This window comes from Spea bombifrons, chromosome 4 (assembly GCF_027358695.1).
Source record: "Spea bombifrons isolate aSpeBom1 chromosome 4, aSpeBom1.2.pri, whole genome shotgun sequence".
Lineage (NCBI taxonomy): Eukaryota > Metazoa > Chordata > Amphibia > Anura > Pelobatidae > Spea > Spea bombifrons.
Genome location: NC_071090.1, coordinates 65407064 through 65421779, shown reverse-complemented (window position 1 = coordinate 65421779; position 14716 = coordinate 65407064). Strand labels below are relative to the sequence as shown.

At 40.7% G+C, this 14716-nt stretch overlaps 1 protein-coding gene across 1 annotated transcript; it reads right to left on the bottom strand.

The window, feature by feature from the left end:
• Positions 1 to 4838: 4838 nt before the first annotated feature.
• Positions 4839 to 11777, bottom strand: PHYH (phytanoyl-CoA 2-hydroxylase). The gene is made up of 9 exons (XM_053463104.1): positions 11554 to 11777; positions 9117 to 9172; positions 7971 to 8081; positions 7660 to 7828; positions 7252 to 7333; positions 6844 to 7025; positions 5770 to 5919; positions 5333 to 5467; positions 4839 to 5088 (listed from the first exon to the last, which is right to left on the bottom strand). The coding sequence occupies exons 1-9, from the start codon at positions 11620 to 11622 to the stop codon at positions 5035 to 5037; spliced, it is 1008 nt and encodes a 335-aa protein (XP_053319079.1). The 5' UTR covers positions 11623 to 11777; the 3' UTR covers positions 4839 to 5034.
• Positions 11778 to 14716: the final 2939 nt, after the last annotated feature.

Genomic DNA, 14716 nt, shown 5'->3' with positions numbered 1-14716 from the left:
AATATGCTCAGTATAATAGGGCTTTCTAGGTAAACGACAAGCTTCTATGGACACCTCAAAGAATAGAGCCTTCATTTCTTGACTCTACAATACTGTATGACAAACCTACTTTCCATTATATTCATTAAAATGTTACTTTTACGAGACTGTACTTGTGTCATGAGCTAAGATGTGGGTTGGAAGCGTTCCATGCCTTCTAGAATGACAGAAAGACAAATATCGAATATACTGCAGGCGAAGTAACACAGAGCTTCTCTTTCTTCACGCTTCTCTTTTTTTGTAAAACCTGCCAATTGGTGATTGCGCTTGTAAAGCACTGCCTCAGTAAATCAAGCTCATCCATTCTCTGATTTTGGGTTTAAATAACCTGAAATGGATTTCTTTCACCTTTTATGAACCCGGACGCATCTTGGTATTCATGCTAGCATCACATTTCCTCAGGTTTAATCAAAACTCTTTGATCTTCCATTTATTTCAGTGCCTCTAATCACAGCTATAAGTATTTATATTTGAATAACGGAGGTCTGTGTCCCCGCTCTCCATGCAACCTTGGGTAATACACGCTCACTAAACATAATGGTCAGCCTCAAACTTTGATCTAATTAACTTTTTTTTACTGCACATAGCAAGATCCATTTTTAGGTTTTTTGGGGCCATATGTTAAAGAAAACAAGCAAATCAGTAACTAAGGTGAAACTACAGGAAACCCCTAAAATCCCATCCTTCTCTTCAACATAAAGAGCATACTGTATGTCTTCCTCATATAGTCAAAGGAAAACTCCCACCATTTTTTATAAAAAGTATCATATTAAAGAGTTTTCAAAAATATTTTGTTTTCTGTTTAAAAACGGTCCCAGTTCTACGATAATACAATACTTTCACACAGCTATTTGCTATGTGTGTTTGTTCAACCTTCATTATTTTAGCCCAATCTACTAGACAAACCCCCTACCCCTTATCATACTGCCTTTTTTGTAAAGGAGAGAGAGGCTCGTTCGGAGAAGAGTTTTCATTGAGCGCTTGGCCTCCCTCTCCTTGGATCCCCGCAGGAACCCCCCATTTGAGGGGGAAATGGGCAGGGAGGATTCGCGTGTCAGCCCAGAGAAGTGGAGAAGCAGCACTTCTCCCAGAATCAGGGCACTCAGTGCCGGATCAGGTAGGAGTCTCAATGCAGGTTCAGGTTCAGAACATGGCTGTAGGCAGGCTGATGTGTCCAGTTCAGAGCTGTGCTCTACTTTAGCTTTAGATTTTCTCTTGGGCACCATCTTTAGGTGTTCAGAGAGAGCAGGATAAAAACAGGCAGGAAACTGGAAGCCCACTGGCAGGGCACACAGCTAGGAAGCCCACTGGCAGGGCAGATGGCTAGGAAGCCCACGGGCAGGACCCACGGCAAGGAAGATCACAGGCAGGTCAGAGGGCTAGGAAGCAGTCGGACAGGTAGGTACGTCTGGGACACGTCGGGGTTTGGTACACAAATCGGGATCGTTGAAGTAGCCAAGAGTCATACACGGAAAACAGATTGGATGCAGAAACACAGTAGGTCAGTATACAGGTCCAGGAACACAATGCTCTAGCAATGAGGCTAGACTGATGCCGGGTTTATATTGAGCCTTAATTGACCAAACGAGGGGCAGGTGTTTCAACACCATTAGGGCACAGCATGGTCAAAGGAGAGGCAGGAGGTCTCTGCAATCCAAGATCCACCCAGTGGAGTAGCGGATAGGTGATTTACCTAGATTCCACAGGGTTGCAGGTTTGAACCCCTGTGGTGCCTGACACTTGGGTGCTGGGCAAGTCCTATGAGTGCAATCTGGGTGCTGAGCAAGTCCTATGAATGCAATCTGGGTGCTGGGCAAGTCCTGTGGATGCAACCTGGGTGCTTGGCAAGTCCTGTGGATGCAACCTGGGTGCTGGGCAAGTCCTGTGGGTGCAAACTGGGTGCTAGGCATGTCCTTTGGATGTAATTTGGGTGCTGAGCAAGTCCTGTGGATCCAATCTTGGTGCTGTACCACTGTACATGAGTGGCATGTTAAGAGGTGGAGTGGTTGCCATATAAAATGTGTGTGGTTGTGTTTTTTAAGGGGAGGAGTTAGCACTATCGCCAATGATTTGCACCCAGGCATCAGTGACCCTAGGCTCGTTTTAAAATTTTCTACTGCCCAGTAATTTTTTAGAAGCCTGTATATGGGGATTTAAAGGGTAGATGATTGCAAGATATGATGTCACATGTTCTATGATAAAGGTAACTAAAATACAGTTCACAGTTTGGGGTTTGCAAAATCCTGTTATTTTCTACCTAAACATCTACAAGACTCTTACTACTGTTACTTTAAATGCAGCCAATAACCATACTTCAAACTTAACAGTCTAACAGACCTTCACTGTTGAAGACCACCATTCATCTCTTATTGCTGGAGGCTTCTTAACACTTGTTGTCCACTAGGTAATAAAATATCAATCCACGCTGCTCTTTAACGTCCCGCCAGACATGATATTTTTCATTCTCAAAGAGTTGCTCCCCCCTGGTTCCGTACGCTCAGCGGCAATGGATCACCTGGTTTCATCTATTTGGCTAGTCTCTGAAGAGCTGCTTACACATTAGCTGATAAAAGTATTTACAGAATCAAAATGTGCATGCAAGGAAAATTGCTTTGCTTTTAAATAAAAATAATCTGTTTCAGGCTATTATCTTCCATCCAAAAGATTTTTAATGTAAACATTATCACCCACAAATACTTCAATAACCAGTTCAGCATTCTGTTTACTTATAGATTGTGGCAGCTATCAGGTTGTCACAAATGTTTGCTGCCTCACTTGGAAATTAACTTTTTCTTACCTTCAAAAATATCTGAATAGTTTATTTTCCTGCTTCTCACAAGAAATGAGTTTAACCCAATCATCATTTGTTCTTTTGGGACGATAATCTCTTTGGACAGTCGTGCAGTTTTCTGATGGCCACTAGAGGCAGTAGTGCTTCAGGCTAGTCCTAGTAAAACATCTCTGGGCTCCTGACCACCGACTGCCTGAGTTTAGATGAACCAATCAGCTATGGCTCTCACATGTGTACATTTTATTCTTTGCTATTAATACCTAGCATTTATATACAGGTAGGAACAGTGACAACGTTATGGCTGTACATATTGCCGTAACATTTCTTCTTTGTCAAGAGCATCTTGTAGGTTTTAATATTCTATAGGCTATACTCAGCAGGAGACTGTAAGGAGCAACGTTCTACATAATAGTATACCTTTTTTTAAACATGTCCTTCATAAAGTGTTATGAAAGTCGAGAACCATACAAGTAGCACACATCTACTCGCACATTATCTCTGGTATGGTATATAGTAAGCCTCCTGCAAGGTATACACTGATTTGTTGCCATTTGTGCAATCTAAGGAATCCAAAGCCATCCGCTGTATCTTCCTGCCACACTGTATTTTATTATATTGAAATGTATATATAAGATATAATAATGCAACTTTGTTATGTCGGCTTTAACTGTGTAAATTTACCTCTGCTGAAAACGTTATAAAATAAAAGTTATAAAATGTGCAGACTATATTATTATTATTAAGATACAAAGTGCAAGCTTTGCCAGTAGTCACCATCATAAAACATATCAAATTTTTGATTATCAGTTGAAATAGCAGAGCAATGGCGCTGTGACACAGAGAGCAAAGAGCAAGTAGGGCTGCAAAAATAAAAAATAAAATTGGATCGTATGCCCATAAACTAGCTCTTCTACCAATCACTGCCTGTAAGCAGCCGTTTATGTGAAGATGATGCCCTTCACCATCAGTACTAAAGCTTACTTTTAAACAGGTCTATGATTTCCACAAAGTTGTCTAAATATAAATTTTTGGATTTATGGTGAATAATGAATTTATGGTGATTTTATACTCAATATGTAACAACATGCACAGGAAATCGGGAACTGGATCCCCATAAAAATAACCTGAAAGTCATAATCAAAGGTGCAGATGTAGCTTCATTTGAACTAAAAAAAAAAGTTTACACAATATCTATTAAATTAATTTATTTTTTATTTTACATTATATGGGATACATCTCACTATTAAGATATGCATTAGTGTATTCAGCACCTGCAAACAGTGAAGTAATTAACCATTTGAGTTCCATGTGCAAAAAAATGAAATATTAAGAACTCAGATTATAAAATCTTAAACAACTGACAAATAAAAATGGGCTAGTGGCTGTAAACCCTTAAAACAAATAAAACGGAGTGATTCATTATCCTGAGTTTAGACGCAATAAGAGCTCTACAGTTAAAGGGTAAGCATCGGAGGACTCCCCGACTGAGCTCAGAAGAGGGAATATGAGAAATGACAAAATAGCAGCATTTTGGTGAAAAATATCACAACTGCACGGTATTAGACGGATGGATACAAGTAGGACCAGGAGAAAGAAATATGTAGAAGTCAGCGTAAAGTTCATCGCCTCTGAAGGCACGCATAAATCGCAGAGGGAGAAGATCTTTGAAGAAGCACAAAGTACGAATAAATGGTGGATTCATATGACACTTAACATTTGTTCCAACAGCTGTAAACGTATTTTAAGAATACTATGGATATGTGTTTGGCATCCCACAGATGAGATGTGTGAGATGCCATTTTAAAGCCCACAAGAAAATTCAAATCCTGATTTCCAGACTAATCAACGGACATACAGTATATTGAAATATATGACACACGTGACGTAAGTCTCAGTCCTCACATGCTGCACTTCGGATTTGAGGTGGAATGAGTTTTCTCAGGATTTAACTCCATGCACATGGAACTCTGTTCTACGCGGTTGTTAGGTAAAAACACACATGTACGTCTTGATTATTACCACGTGAAAGTTTATCAGACACACAGGGATGTACCAAGTTCATCTTTGACATAGCAGCAATAATTAAGAAATGTTTTTCATGTTATCACATTTACTTTGCTAGCAGTAATTATGGATATCATTATGCAGTATAAACCCTTATTGGGGCTGCCTTCTTCCTTTCAGACGCAATCACGAAACCCCAATTAAAGGTTTGTTCTAATCCCGTGAACAATACGACCTCTGACCATCCAGACATCCTGTAATCGAGAAAAAACAACCATTACTAATAAAGCCGTTTGTCGTGGTACAGATCACTAACACCTTCCAACGCTTCTATTCACACAGGACCTGTCTGTAAACCCATTCCCTGCGCTGTTACCACAACCTCACAAGTGTGACTTGTGTCCTGATTATCACACAATGCACAGCCCAGCAAGACAACTTTTTTTTACACTAAATACATAGGGTGGTGAAAAGCTGACTCGGGTGTGAATATGTCACCTTAAAATCGATTTCTGTTTCCACCCCATAGCGCTTCAGAGCAATTTCAGCCACTTCTTTCTCAATGTTCTCCTGAGAGGTGCCCTTCACATCGATGTAATGACAATCTGCACTGGCGTAATGGCAGGAAATCGCCTGCAGAGGAAAGGTTATTAAAAAGTAGCCAAAACAGTAAAATGCTGCGGAAATAAACCTTTTAGGTGACCTTGCCTATTTCACCTATTGTACCATACAGTCCATATACTTCCCGGACTACAGCTTTAAGGCTCCCGGACAATGTGATGGACGTGCAATATGTAACACATCCAGTTACTTCACACCAGCCCTTCACAGTCATACAATAAAATAGTAAGGCAGATATGTGGTTCCATCTACCGAAAGGAAGCAGAGTGGCTCAGTATTTAGTATTCAGATCAAGCAATTGTTCCAAAGCCTACCTTCCTAAACCCAGCGGTTCTGTTCATTCCAGATCCATGGATAAGCAAAGGATGAAAGAACACAGTGTCCCCCTTTTCCATGACGAGGTGCACTCTGGGTGTGTTGGGATCATAGTCACGGACACCGTGGTACATTTTATTCACACCTCCCTTTAAACACAAAGGCAAACATAAAATAAACGTACAATTCATTATAAAAGCAAAACATAAGTGCAGATCTGGGAGTTATAAAAAAAAACAAAAAAACTCACATTGTCTGAACCTTAATAGATGATAAACCGATATAGATCATTTTATTTTATTATATCTGCAAGTGGCATCATATAATACAACGTAAGCATGGCCATAATCGCCAAGTATCAGGTTATATCAGATCAAGCCTTTAATTCCCTCAACACAAGATTTTTCTCCCAGTAGAGAGGTGTTCAGTGTCCGTTGATGGCAAAACCTGCTGTTGAAGCAGATCTGGAGCCGGTCCTAACTCTACAAACTGCCCGGTACGGGAGTGTCTGCTCATTGGAGTGTGGTCATGTAACGTAACTGGGGGGCACTCTGCTTCACTTGCCCCCGTGCTAAGTAACACTCTGTAAAGCATGTGTGCACCTGGATTATTTCCTAGCAAAATTTTGGGCATATATGGGGATATTGCATATCTTAGACAAGTCCCTTATTTAAAAACCAAATATCTCCAAAACAAATGCACTGATTGTAAAACATAATACAAAAACCAACGATTGTTTTAATTAATTGATTTTTATTATGATGATGGGTATTTCCCTCAATGCATGCTGCATTTATTTTACCCTGTGCTCCATTTTTTCCTGGTTAGTTGGTTAGTTTTGCCACCAACTGCCACTGAATACAGCTTTACTGGGCAAAAGTTACATTCTAAAAACTACAAGTAGTTTGACTCTAATAAAGATCTTTGCACGTCTTCTTGCCAACTAAATATGGAAACTATAAACAGCTGCCTTAGTGAAGTCTTAAAAGATAATACCCTGATTGAGAAAGCACTGATGTAGAGGTTACTAGGAATCGGACTGTTGTAAGATTCAGAAAGTGACGTTTTTTTACCTCCCACTCGGGGTAGTCATGCTGTAGAAGCGTACCCTTGTGTGTGCCTGGGAGGACAACCAGACAACCATTGCTGCGATCAATGCGCTCCATAGCTGTCCAAGCACACACCACGAGCTCTGCGGGGCGGAAGGGGAAGTAGTGCAGATCCTGGTGCATCGGGTGCCGAGAGGTCTTTTTACCTAGCAAACAAAACAGAAAAGTTCTTAATAGAAGGACAGCATTCATTGAGTTTAGATTTAGAAGTCCATGATGACCCAAAAGACATGGACCTGGGAACACAAATAACTCAATTTGTTATTTAGTGTCTGGCAATGTAAGACTAATTGAAATAAAATTATCATTACACAACAGAGATGGATCTTCTGTATATATGTTATATATATTGTTGCTTTAGCCGTTCAGTACCTGCATCAGGAGGCTTGTTTATCAGCATGGTGTGCATGGCCATGATGTTGGGACCTGTGAAGCACTCCACATACTTTAAAATCTAGAGTAGAGAAAGAATCTCCAGTCAACAAATACCGCTCTACTTTGTCCACACAATTCAGATAAAAGGTAGATTTTTCTAGCGGTTCCAGTCTAGATTTCATAATCACTACTCTGGGATAATATCCCGTTAATAAGATTAATTCCGTTGAATAAGAACAATAATAAACACACAGCTGCTTTGAACATGCCGATGAAGAATAAAAGCAAGTTGATTCCAGTTTAGCTTCTAAAGCTGGCTACGGGAACAGCCAGATGAATGACGGGTTTCTCGTTGTCTATTACAGCGTTACATCACCTCCGGTACACACACGTTCTCACACGTACCTGCGGCAGGCTGCAGTATCTGAATAACTCCGGAACTTCCTGGAAGTCCTGGACCTTGGTGACAGCTTTTTGGTCTGGAACATACTCAGATTTAGCAATAACCACATCTCTCATGACCACTAGTCCGGGGGCAGATACTTCTTTCTTACAAATTCTTTCAAACGCCTTCCTGTAACGGTAATGGAATAACAAGTAAATGCCACTTATATGTGGGAACAACATAGCCTCATAAAATACGTATCTTACTGAAAATTCAGCACCAGTACGAACATGAACAAGTATAACATTTTGAAGGTTTAAATGTTCTGTACCTGAAGCTCTCAATGTCTTCTGCTGATACCAAGTTTTTGATAACAAGGAAGCCATTTTCCTCATAGAACCGCCTCTGTTCTAAAGTCAGGAGATCATTATCCAAGGTGTACCTGTTGGATTGAGAACAGAACCGGCAAACGGAAACATAAGAAATAAGGAAGACTCCCATTCTATTCTCATTGGCTGCATCCCAATTTCCGAAAAGATTTATTCCTAGATCTAGCAGGGTGGAATCTCTGTGCGTAGACGTATTATTATTATTCAAAATTCCTAAAATCACAGCGCCAAAACAATAATTTGGCTACAAAAACTAATTTCCCTGCTCTTTAGTGGTGCCTAGAGCCCACTACATTTTATTCTGCACAACAACTACTACCCTATCCACAAACGCACAGACCCGTCTCAGCCAAGATGCTGCACCCTCACACAAACACACGTTTATACGTTGATTTATAAATTAGTTAGTTGAATGTACACTTTATCTTTACTATTCCATGTATTGCTTATTATACTTATCATCAGTACCCTCTTAACATAGGCTATGTTATCCTCGCCCCACAAGACCCTTAACCTGTAAGCTTTCTCCGCTTCATTTCGTCAGCCACACAACAGCATCTTCAGCAAAGAGACACATAGTGCTTCCAAAGCTATGCCTAACTCAAAACGGGGGTTAAAACATGAAAGCAAAGTTCTGTATTAATAATGGATCCACCTATGTATGAATCCAAAGAGGAGTTTAACTATTAACATCAATGGCAGACTAGGCTGGAGTTTGATAAAAAGAGACAAATTGTTTATCAAGTATCAGTTCCCAAGGCGTTCAAGTTTATTAACCCCTTAATGACAAAGCCCGTACGTGTACGGGCTCAAAATGCATTGTTTTCTATGGGTTTAGGGACCGCCCATTGTCCTTAAGGGGTTAAATAGAAACATAGAAGAAGAATGACAAAACTCAAACTATAAAACAAAAGATCTAACTCGGGCTCAGAAGGGCTGCCACAGAAAACAAAGTGTGTGGCAGATGTCCCGACTACCAACGCATTTTTTTTCTCATATGGATTTTTCCAGCCCTGCTCCATATATTTAGCATAAAGAATACAGATAAGCACCCCTTAAAGAATAAAACAAATGGAGATAATACATACTTGAGATCGGATGGATAGCTGACTGTGGCAACTTGGCCTGACACTGGAATTGCAGTCTGAGGCAAAGCTTAAGGTAAACAAAATACTTTAAAAAGGTTTTTTTAATTCACATTTTTAGCCCTATTTTCACATTAACACCAGTGTCCACTTTGCATGGACCCCAGCTCATTTTACTGCAGGGACCCCAGCGCATTTTACTGCAGGGACCCAGTGCATTTTACTGCAGGGACCCCAGCGCATTTTACTGCAGGGACCCAGTGCATTTTACTGCATGCAAATCATGCATTTACTGGTATTTTTGCTTTTCATAACCAAAGAGCCAAAATATTTTTTGTAGTTTTTACCATATGTGTTGATTCTCCTTTTCCATATTTAATGAACCCGTACAAAATTATACATCATTTATTTTTTTTCAGGAAAAGTAGGTGCTTTCTTATAAATGACAGGAATATATAGAACATGATAATTATTAGTGAGGATAGATAACAAGAACTTTACTAAAATAGAACAAAAAAACATTTTTGGAATCTTGTGTAAATTTTCTTCTATACTGTATGTACTGTATGCGTACGACAAAGCAGTTTACATGCTAGTGCTTCCTGATGATAGGCGGCTCATGCATCAACCAACAAAGCATGAAGTAAAGCATCTTTGCAGTAAATATATATTTATACATAAATATTATAGAAGAACTATTTGACTGTAGCAGAAGGCAGTTTGTTTGCCGAAGGACTAGAGAATGAGCGTTTGCAGGCAACAGTGAAGCACGGCAGAGTTTCCTTGCAAGTTTGGGGCTGCATTTCTGCTTATGGAGTTTGGGATTTGGTCAGAACTAATAGTCACCTTAATGCTGAGAAGTACAGGCAGATACTTATTCACCATGCAGCACCATCCGGGAAGCGTCTGATTGGCTGAAACTGCCGGTGATGGTACGGCCCCCACGGAGCCCTGATCTCATCATCATTGAGTCTGTCTGGGATTACATGAAGACAGAGAAGCCACTGAGGCTGCCTAAATCCACAAAGGAGCTGTGTTAGTTCTCCAAGATACCTGCCGAGTTCCTTAAAAAACTATGTGCAAGTGTAACGAGGAGAATTGATGCTGTTTTAAAGGCAAAGGGTGGTTACAAAAAAATATTCATTTGATTCAGATTTTCTTCTGTTTACTTACTTTCCATTTTGTTAAATGATAAAAATATTAATGTCTATTTTTGAAGCAATTCCGACTTTACAGCATTTTTCACACCTGCCTAAATATTTTGCACAGTACTGTGTATTTTATATATATATATATATATATATATATATATATATATATATATATATATATATATATATATATATATATATATATCGCCATATATTCCCTTATGGAAATGTTCCTGTAAACGGCATTAACCTCTGCGCTGTTTGGAATATGCTGTGGGATAATTATAATAAAGGTCACGACATTCTGATGAATTATCTGGACCATAAATCAAGTGCCAAGTACATGAACAGAACCCTTCCCCTGCTGTATAAAGTTCACATACATGACAAGCGCCTGCAGTCCATGCTGTTTACATAAAGGCCGACAACACGCGCGTCACGGGCTCCTTTCACCTAATTTATATGACACTTTACAGCAGGTTAGAAGGCAAAAGAAACTATTGTAAAGCAAGCAATGATATCAATTATAGAAAGGGAGGATTTGGTCGCAGATGTGGATCATTTGACCCGTTCACCTTAATCAGTCATTGGTCTTGTCCTAGATTCAAGAGCCATATACCTATACCATACATGTATATGCCTCTACCACTTCTGCTAGTAGGCTGCTCCATTTATCTACCTCCTTGTCAGAAAAGTTAAACCAGAAACTTGGACCTACAGCTTATAACAAAGCATGTAAAAGAGAAGGACGAAGTATCCTTTTAGCCAGCCTTATATTTATGTTACTGGATGAATGTATACAGGGGCAAGCATTGGCCTATTCCAATTAACCTACATTTGCCATGTCTTTTTCCTGTAGGTGCGAGTATATCAGAAGCAAAGTGAAAGTACATTCCAGTTTTTTACCCCATTGCGTGATAAAAGTAAAACTAGGGGGTGTGAGTCCCTTTGGAAATATAATCGCGATATATCACAAGCATAGCAATGAATGGTTAATATGTATAACAAGCATAGCAATGAATGGGTTAATATGTATAACAGAACCCATATTTCAGAAAGCACAGAAACGCGTTAACCCTTTGTAGGTCAGAGCCCGGCCTTTGCAGCCAGCCCCAGGCACAATGTATTAGCTCCGCAGCTGGCAATTTGAGCTGCCTGTTATTGGCACCGAGCGGCTCCCATCCCCAGACTGTGTAACCCGGATACACACTGGCCAATTGCGCGTTAAGGTAAACCATTCTGTGCCGTGCCAGGCCTAGACTCGGCCCCCCCACTCACGTAAAGGATACGAGGTGGCGCTGCAGGACGGATAGCCTCCAGGAGGTCGCGGGGAGGGCGCTGGGGCCGCGGGCTTGCATGGCGCTGTGTGTCGCACGGAGACGGATGAGCGGCAGCAGTCAGGCCACCGGGTAGCACGGGCTCTGGCCTGTCAGCGGCAGCAGCCCGCCCTCTTACCCAAGCGGAAGCTTTCGGTCCTCCGCCCCAGACAAAGTCCGGCGCAGCGGCAGGTGTCAGTCAGCGCCCAGATCCCCTCCCGTCACCGGGCATATTGTATTGAGGACACCCAGACTGCGCCTCCTCTGATACAATATTAATTATAGCAGATCTGGTGTAACGTTTCAATCGTTAACCTCGTACATAACTCTGTGTGCGAACGTGTCCGCCGCCAGATACACCATCATGTATGGAGGGCATTCTGTAGAATCCCCTCTAACGAATACCCCCCAACTATTTTCTGTACGCCAGGTGTGTTCAGTCACTACTGGCTTAGTGAAGCTGCCGATTGGGGCCCTACTCGAACCCGTGTGTGTCATTTTTATTTAACCCCTTCGTGACAATGGCCGTTTTAACATTTCTGTGCTGCTCGTGTTTAGCTGTAATTTTCTTCTTTCCCGTTTACTGAACCCACACACATTATATATTGTTTTTTTCAGGACAAGAAGGGCTTTCTTTAGATGACATTGTTTTGATTGTATCGTATTATTTACTATTAAAAAAAGTATAAAATATGGTGAAACATTTAGAAAAAAATGACTGTTTCTAACTTTTAGTTGAAAAATCTTTTACTCATCTATAAAAGGTAATAAAAAAACCTGCTAAATAGATTCTACTATTTGTCCTGAGTTTAGAAATACCCAATGTTTTTATGTTTTTTTGCTTTTTTCTACACATTATGGGGCAATAAGTACAGGTAGCGTTTTGCTATTTCAAAGCCATTTTTTCCAAATCTGGTAATTCTTCCCCCCATGTGCCATTTCGGGTATCTTTGAAGCCGGCCAATGCAATTTACCCCATCAAGTCATATATTTTTGAAAACTAGACAGCCCAGGGTATTCCAAATGCTAGTATTTTAACCCTTTCCAAGCACTTATTCTACCATCAGCCTTTGTCAAACTTTATGGTAGTAATTTTTTTGCATTTGTTTTTTCACACACATTTTACTTCAGGTATGAATAAACAGGTTCTGGTATATGTCACTATCATAAAACACCCCAATATGTGTTCAGCAACATCTCCTGAGCGCAGTGATACCCCACATGAATGATTTTGCCTGGGGGCAAAAGGGCCACATTTGGGGCATGCACATTTTTCAATGTTGAACTTTGGCATTTGGGGATCTACTGCCCATGCCCTATTTGGTACATCTTTGAGCCAGGCCATTTCAGTGTGCCCAACAAAACCATATATTTTTGAAAACTACACACCACAGTGTGTTTTAAATGCTGGTATTTTAACTCTTTGCATGCACACATTTTACCACCAGCATTGTTTCAAAGTTTGCAGTAGTATTTTTGTGTGTGTATTTTTCCCACACACACCTACTTTATGTATGAATTTACAGCTCCTGGTATATGCCGCTGTCACACGACACCCCAATATGTGTTCAGCAACATCTCCTGAGTGCAGTGATACCCCACATGCATGGGTTTGTCATTTTTTGGGGGAACTAAAAGGCCACATTTGGTACGTGTGCATTTTTTTAAATTGGAAATTAGATGTGTGGCCATCCCCCCCCCCCCCCCGTGTTAATTGGGACATTGTTGAATCCGGCCAATTCAATTTACCCCATCAAATCATAAATTTTTTAAAAGTAGACACCCCATGGCCATTTAATATGCCAGTATTTTAACTCTTTCCATGCGAGAATTGTTTTAAGCTAATATGCTAATTTTAGGACTTGCTCACAAAAATATATTTTTTATATATATATATATATTTTTTTTTTTGCCTTTTTTTTACATTTTTTTCAACTTGAAGGTTCCCCTGATAGTGACATCAGTGGGAAATTATTTTTACATTTTACTGTTTTTTTACTATTTTTTTCTAATTATTATTAATTTTATTTTATTTTTAATTTATTTTTACTAATCACACTGTGATTAGAAAGCTGAGCTCCATTGACTTGCATGGTTGAATGCAGTACCTGTATTCAACCTGCAAGTGGAGCCAGAGTTCTCTAGAGGGTCTGGAGACCGTCTAGCAAACTTTTTAGTCTTTATTGTTTTTTTTACAGGGCGGCCGCCATCTTGCTTGATGGCGAAGATCACCTGCAGCGGCGGCTGTGACCGCTCTCCGGAGCGGTCACAGTCCATCCCAAGGTAAGTGTTTGGTGTCGCTGGATGCCTCCTGATCGAGGCATTCCAGCGACACCATTTAAGTTTAGGAGGCGATTGTTGATCGCCTCCTAAACGCTTTTAAAACGGGCGTCCGCCGCCATACAAAGTATGGCGGATGTTGACGCCCCGGGGAGGGGCCAGAGATGGCCCCTTTGTGCCGATCATGGCGTTGCTGAATGCCTCGAGGTCGAGGCATTACAGCAACGCCGTTTCGGTGCAGAAAGCGAAAATAGTTCGCTTTCTGCACCCGTTTAAAGACGTGCCGGTCCTGGCACGTCAATTGTCGTCAAGGGGTTAAATTAGGAGTAGACAAGTAGCTGTGCTGAGTAACTAAAATTTCACAGCTCGAACTTCCAACACTCACTGAATACAGTTTGCTGGGTGGTGTCTGCTCTATGCTTGGGCAGACTACATTTCTAGAGCAATGTAAGTGATCGATCCACATTTCACAGAACCAGCCAGTAAGAACATTGTTTGCGTTTATGGTTCATGCAGCTTTGTGGGGACATAACACTTTGCATGTCTAGGATTCCCTTTCTACCCCTTAATGGCAATTTACAAAAATGCATCCCCTTAACGACAATCGAGATGACTGCCGTTAAGGGGTTAAACATGATCCCTGGCCACCCAACTTACAGTGGAATTGTACTGATTGCCTTTTAAAAAAATTCATATTGTAAAAAGTTAGTAACTCTACTCAACAGCCAGCAGTCTGCGTGTAATTTACTCTTCTGCAGGAAAGCATGTTTAACGTTGTGGCCCCAGAGCCATACCTGCTGTGCCCCACCATCCAATTTAATGTTGGCCTGATGTACAACACCCACAACTAAACATC

Excerpts from the sequence above, each read along its gene's own strand:
- PHYH (XM_053463104.1), bottom strand. The coding sequence starts at position 11,622 with ATGCAAGCCCGCGGCCCCAGCGCCCTCCCCGCGACCTCCTGGAGGCTA. Across the intron at positions 8,082-9,116 it reads AGCTATCCATCCGATCTCAA|GTACACCTTGGATAATGATC; the intron begins GTATGTATTATC and ends TCAATCCAACAG. Across the intron at positions 5,089-5,332 it reads AAACAGAAATCGATTTTAAG|GATGTCTGGATGGTCAGAGG; the intron begins GTGACATATTCA and ends TCTCGATTACAG.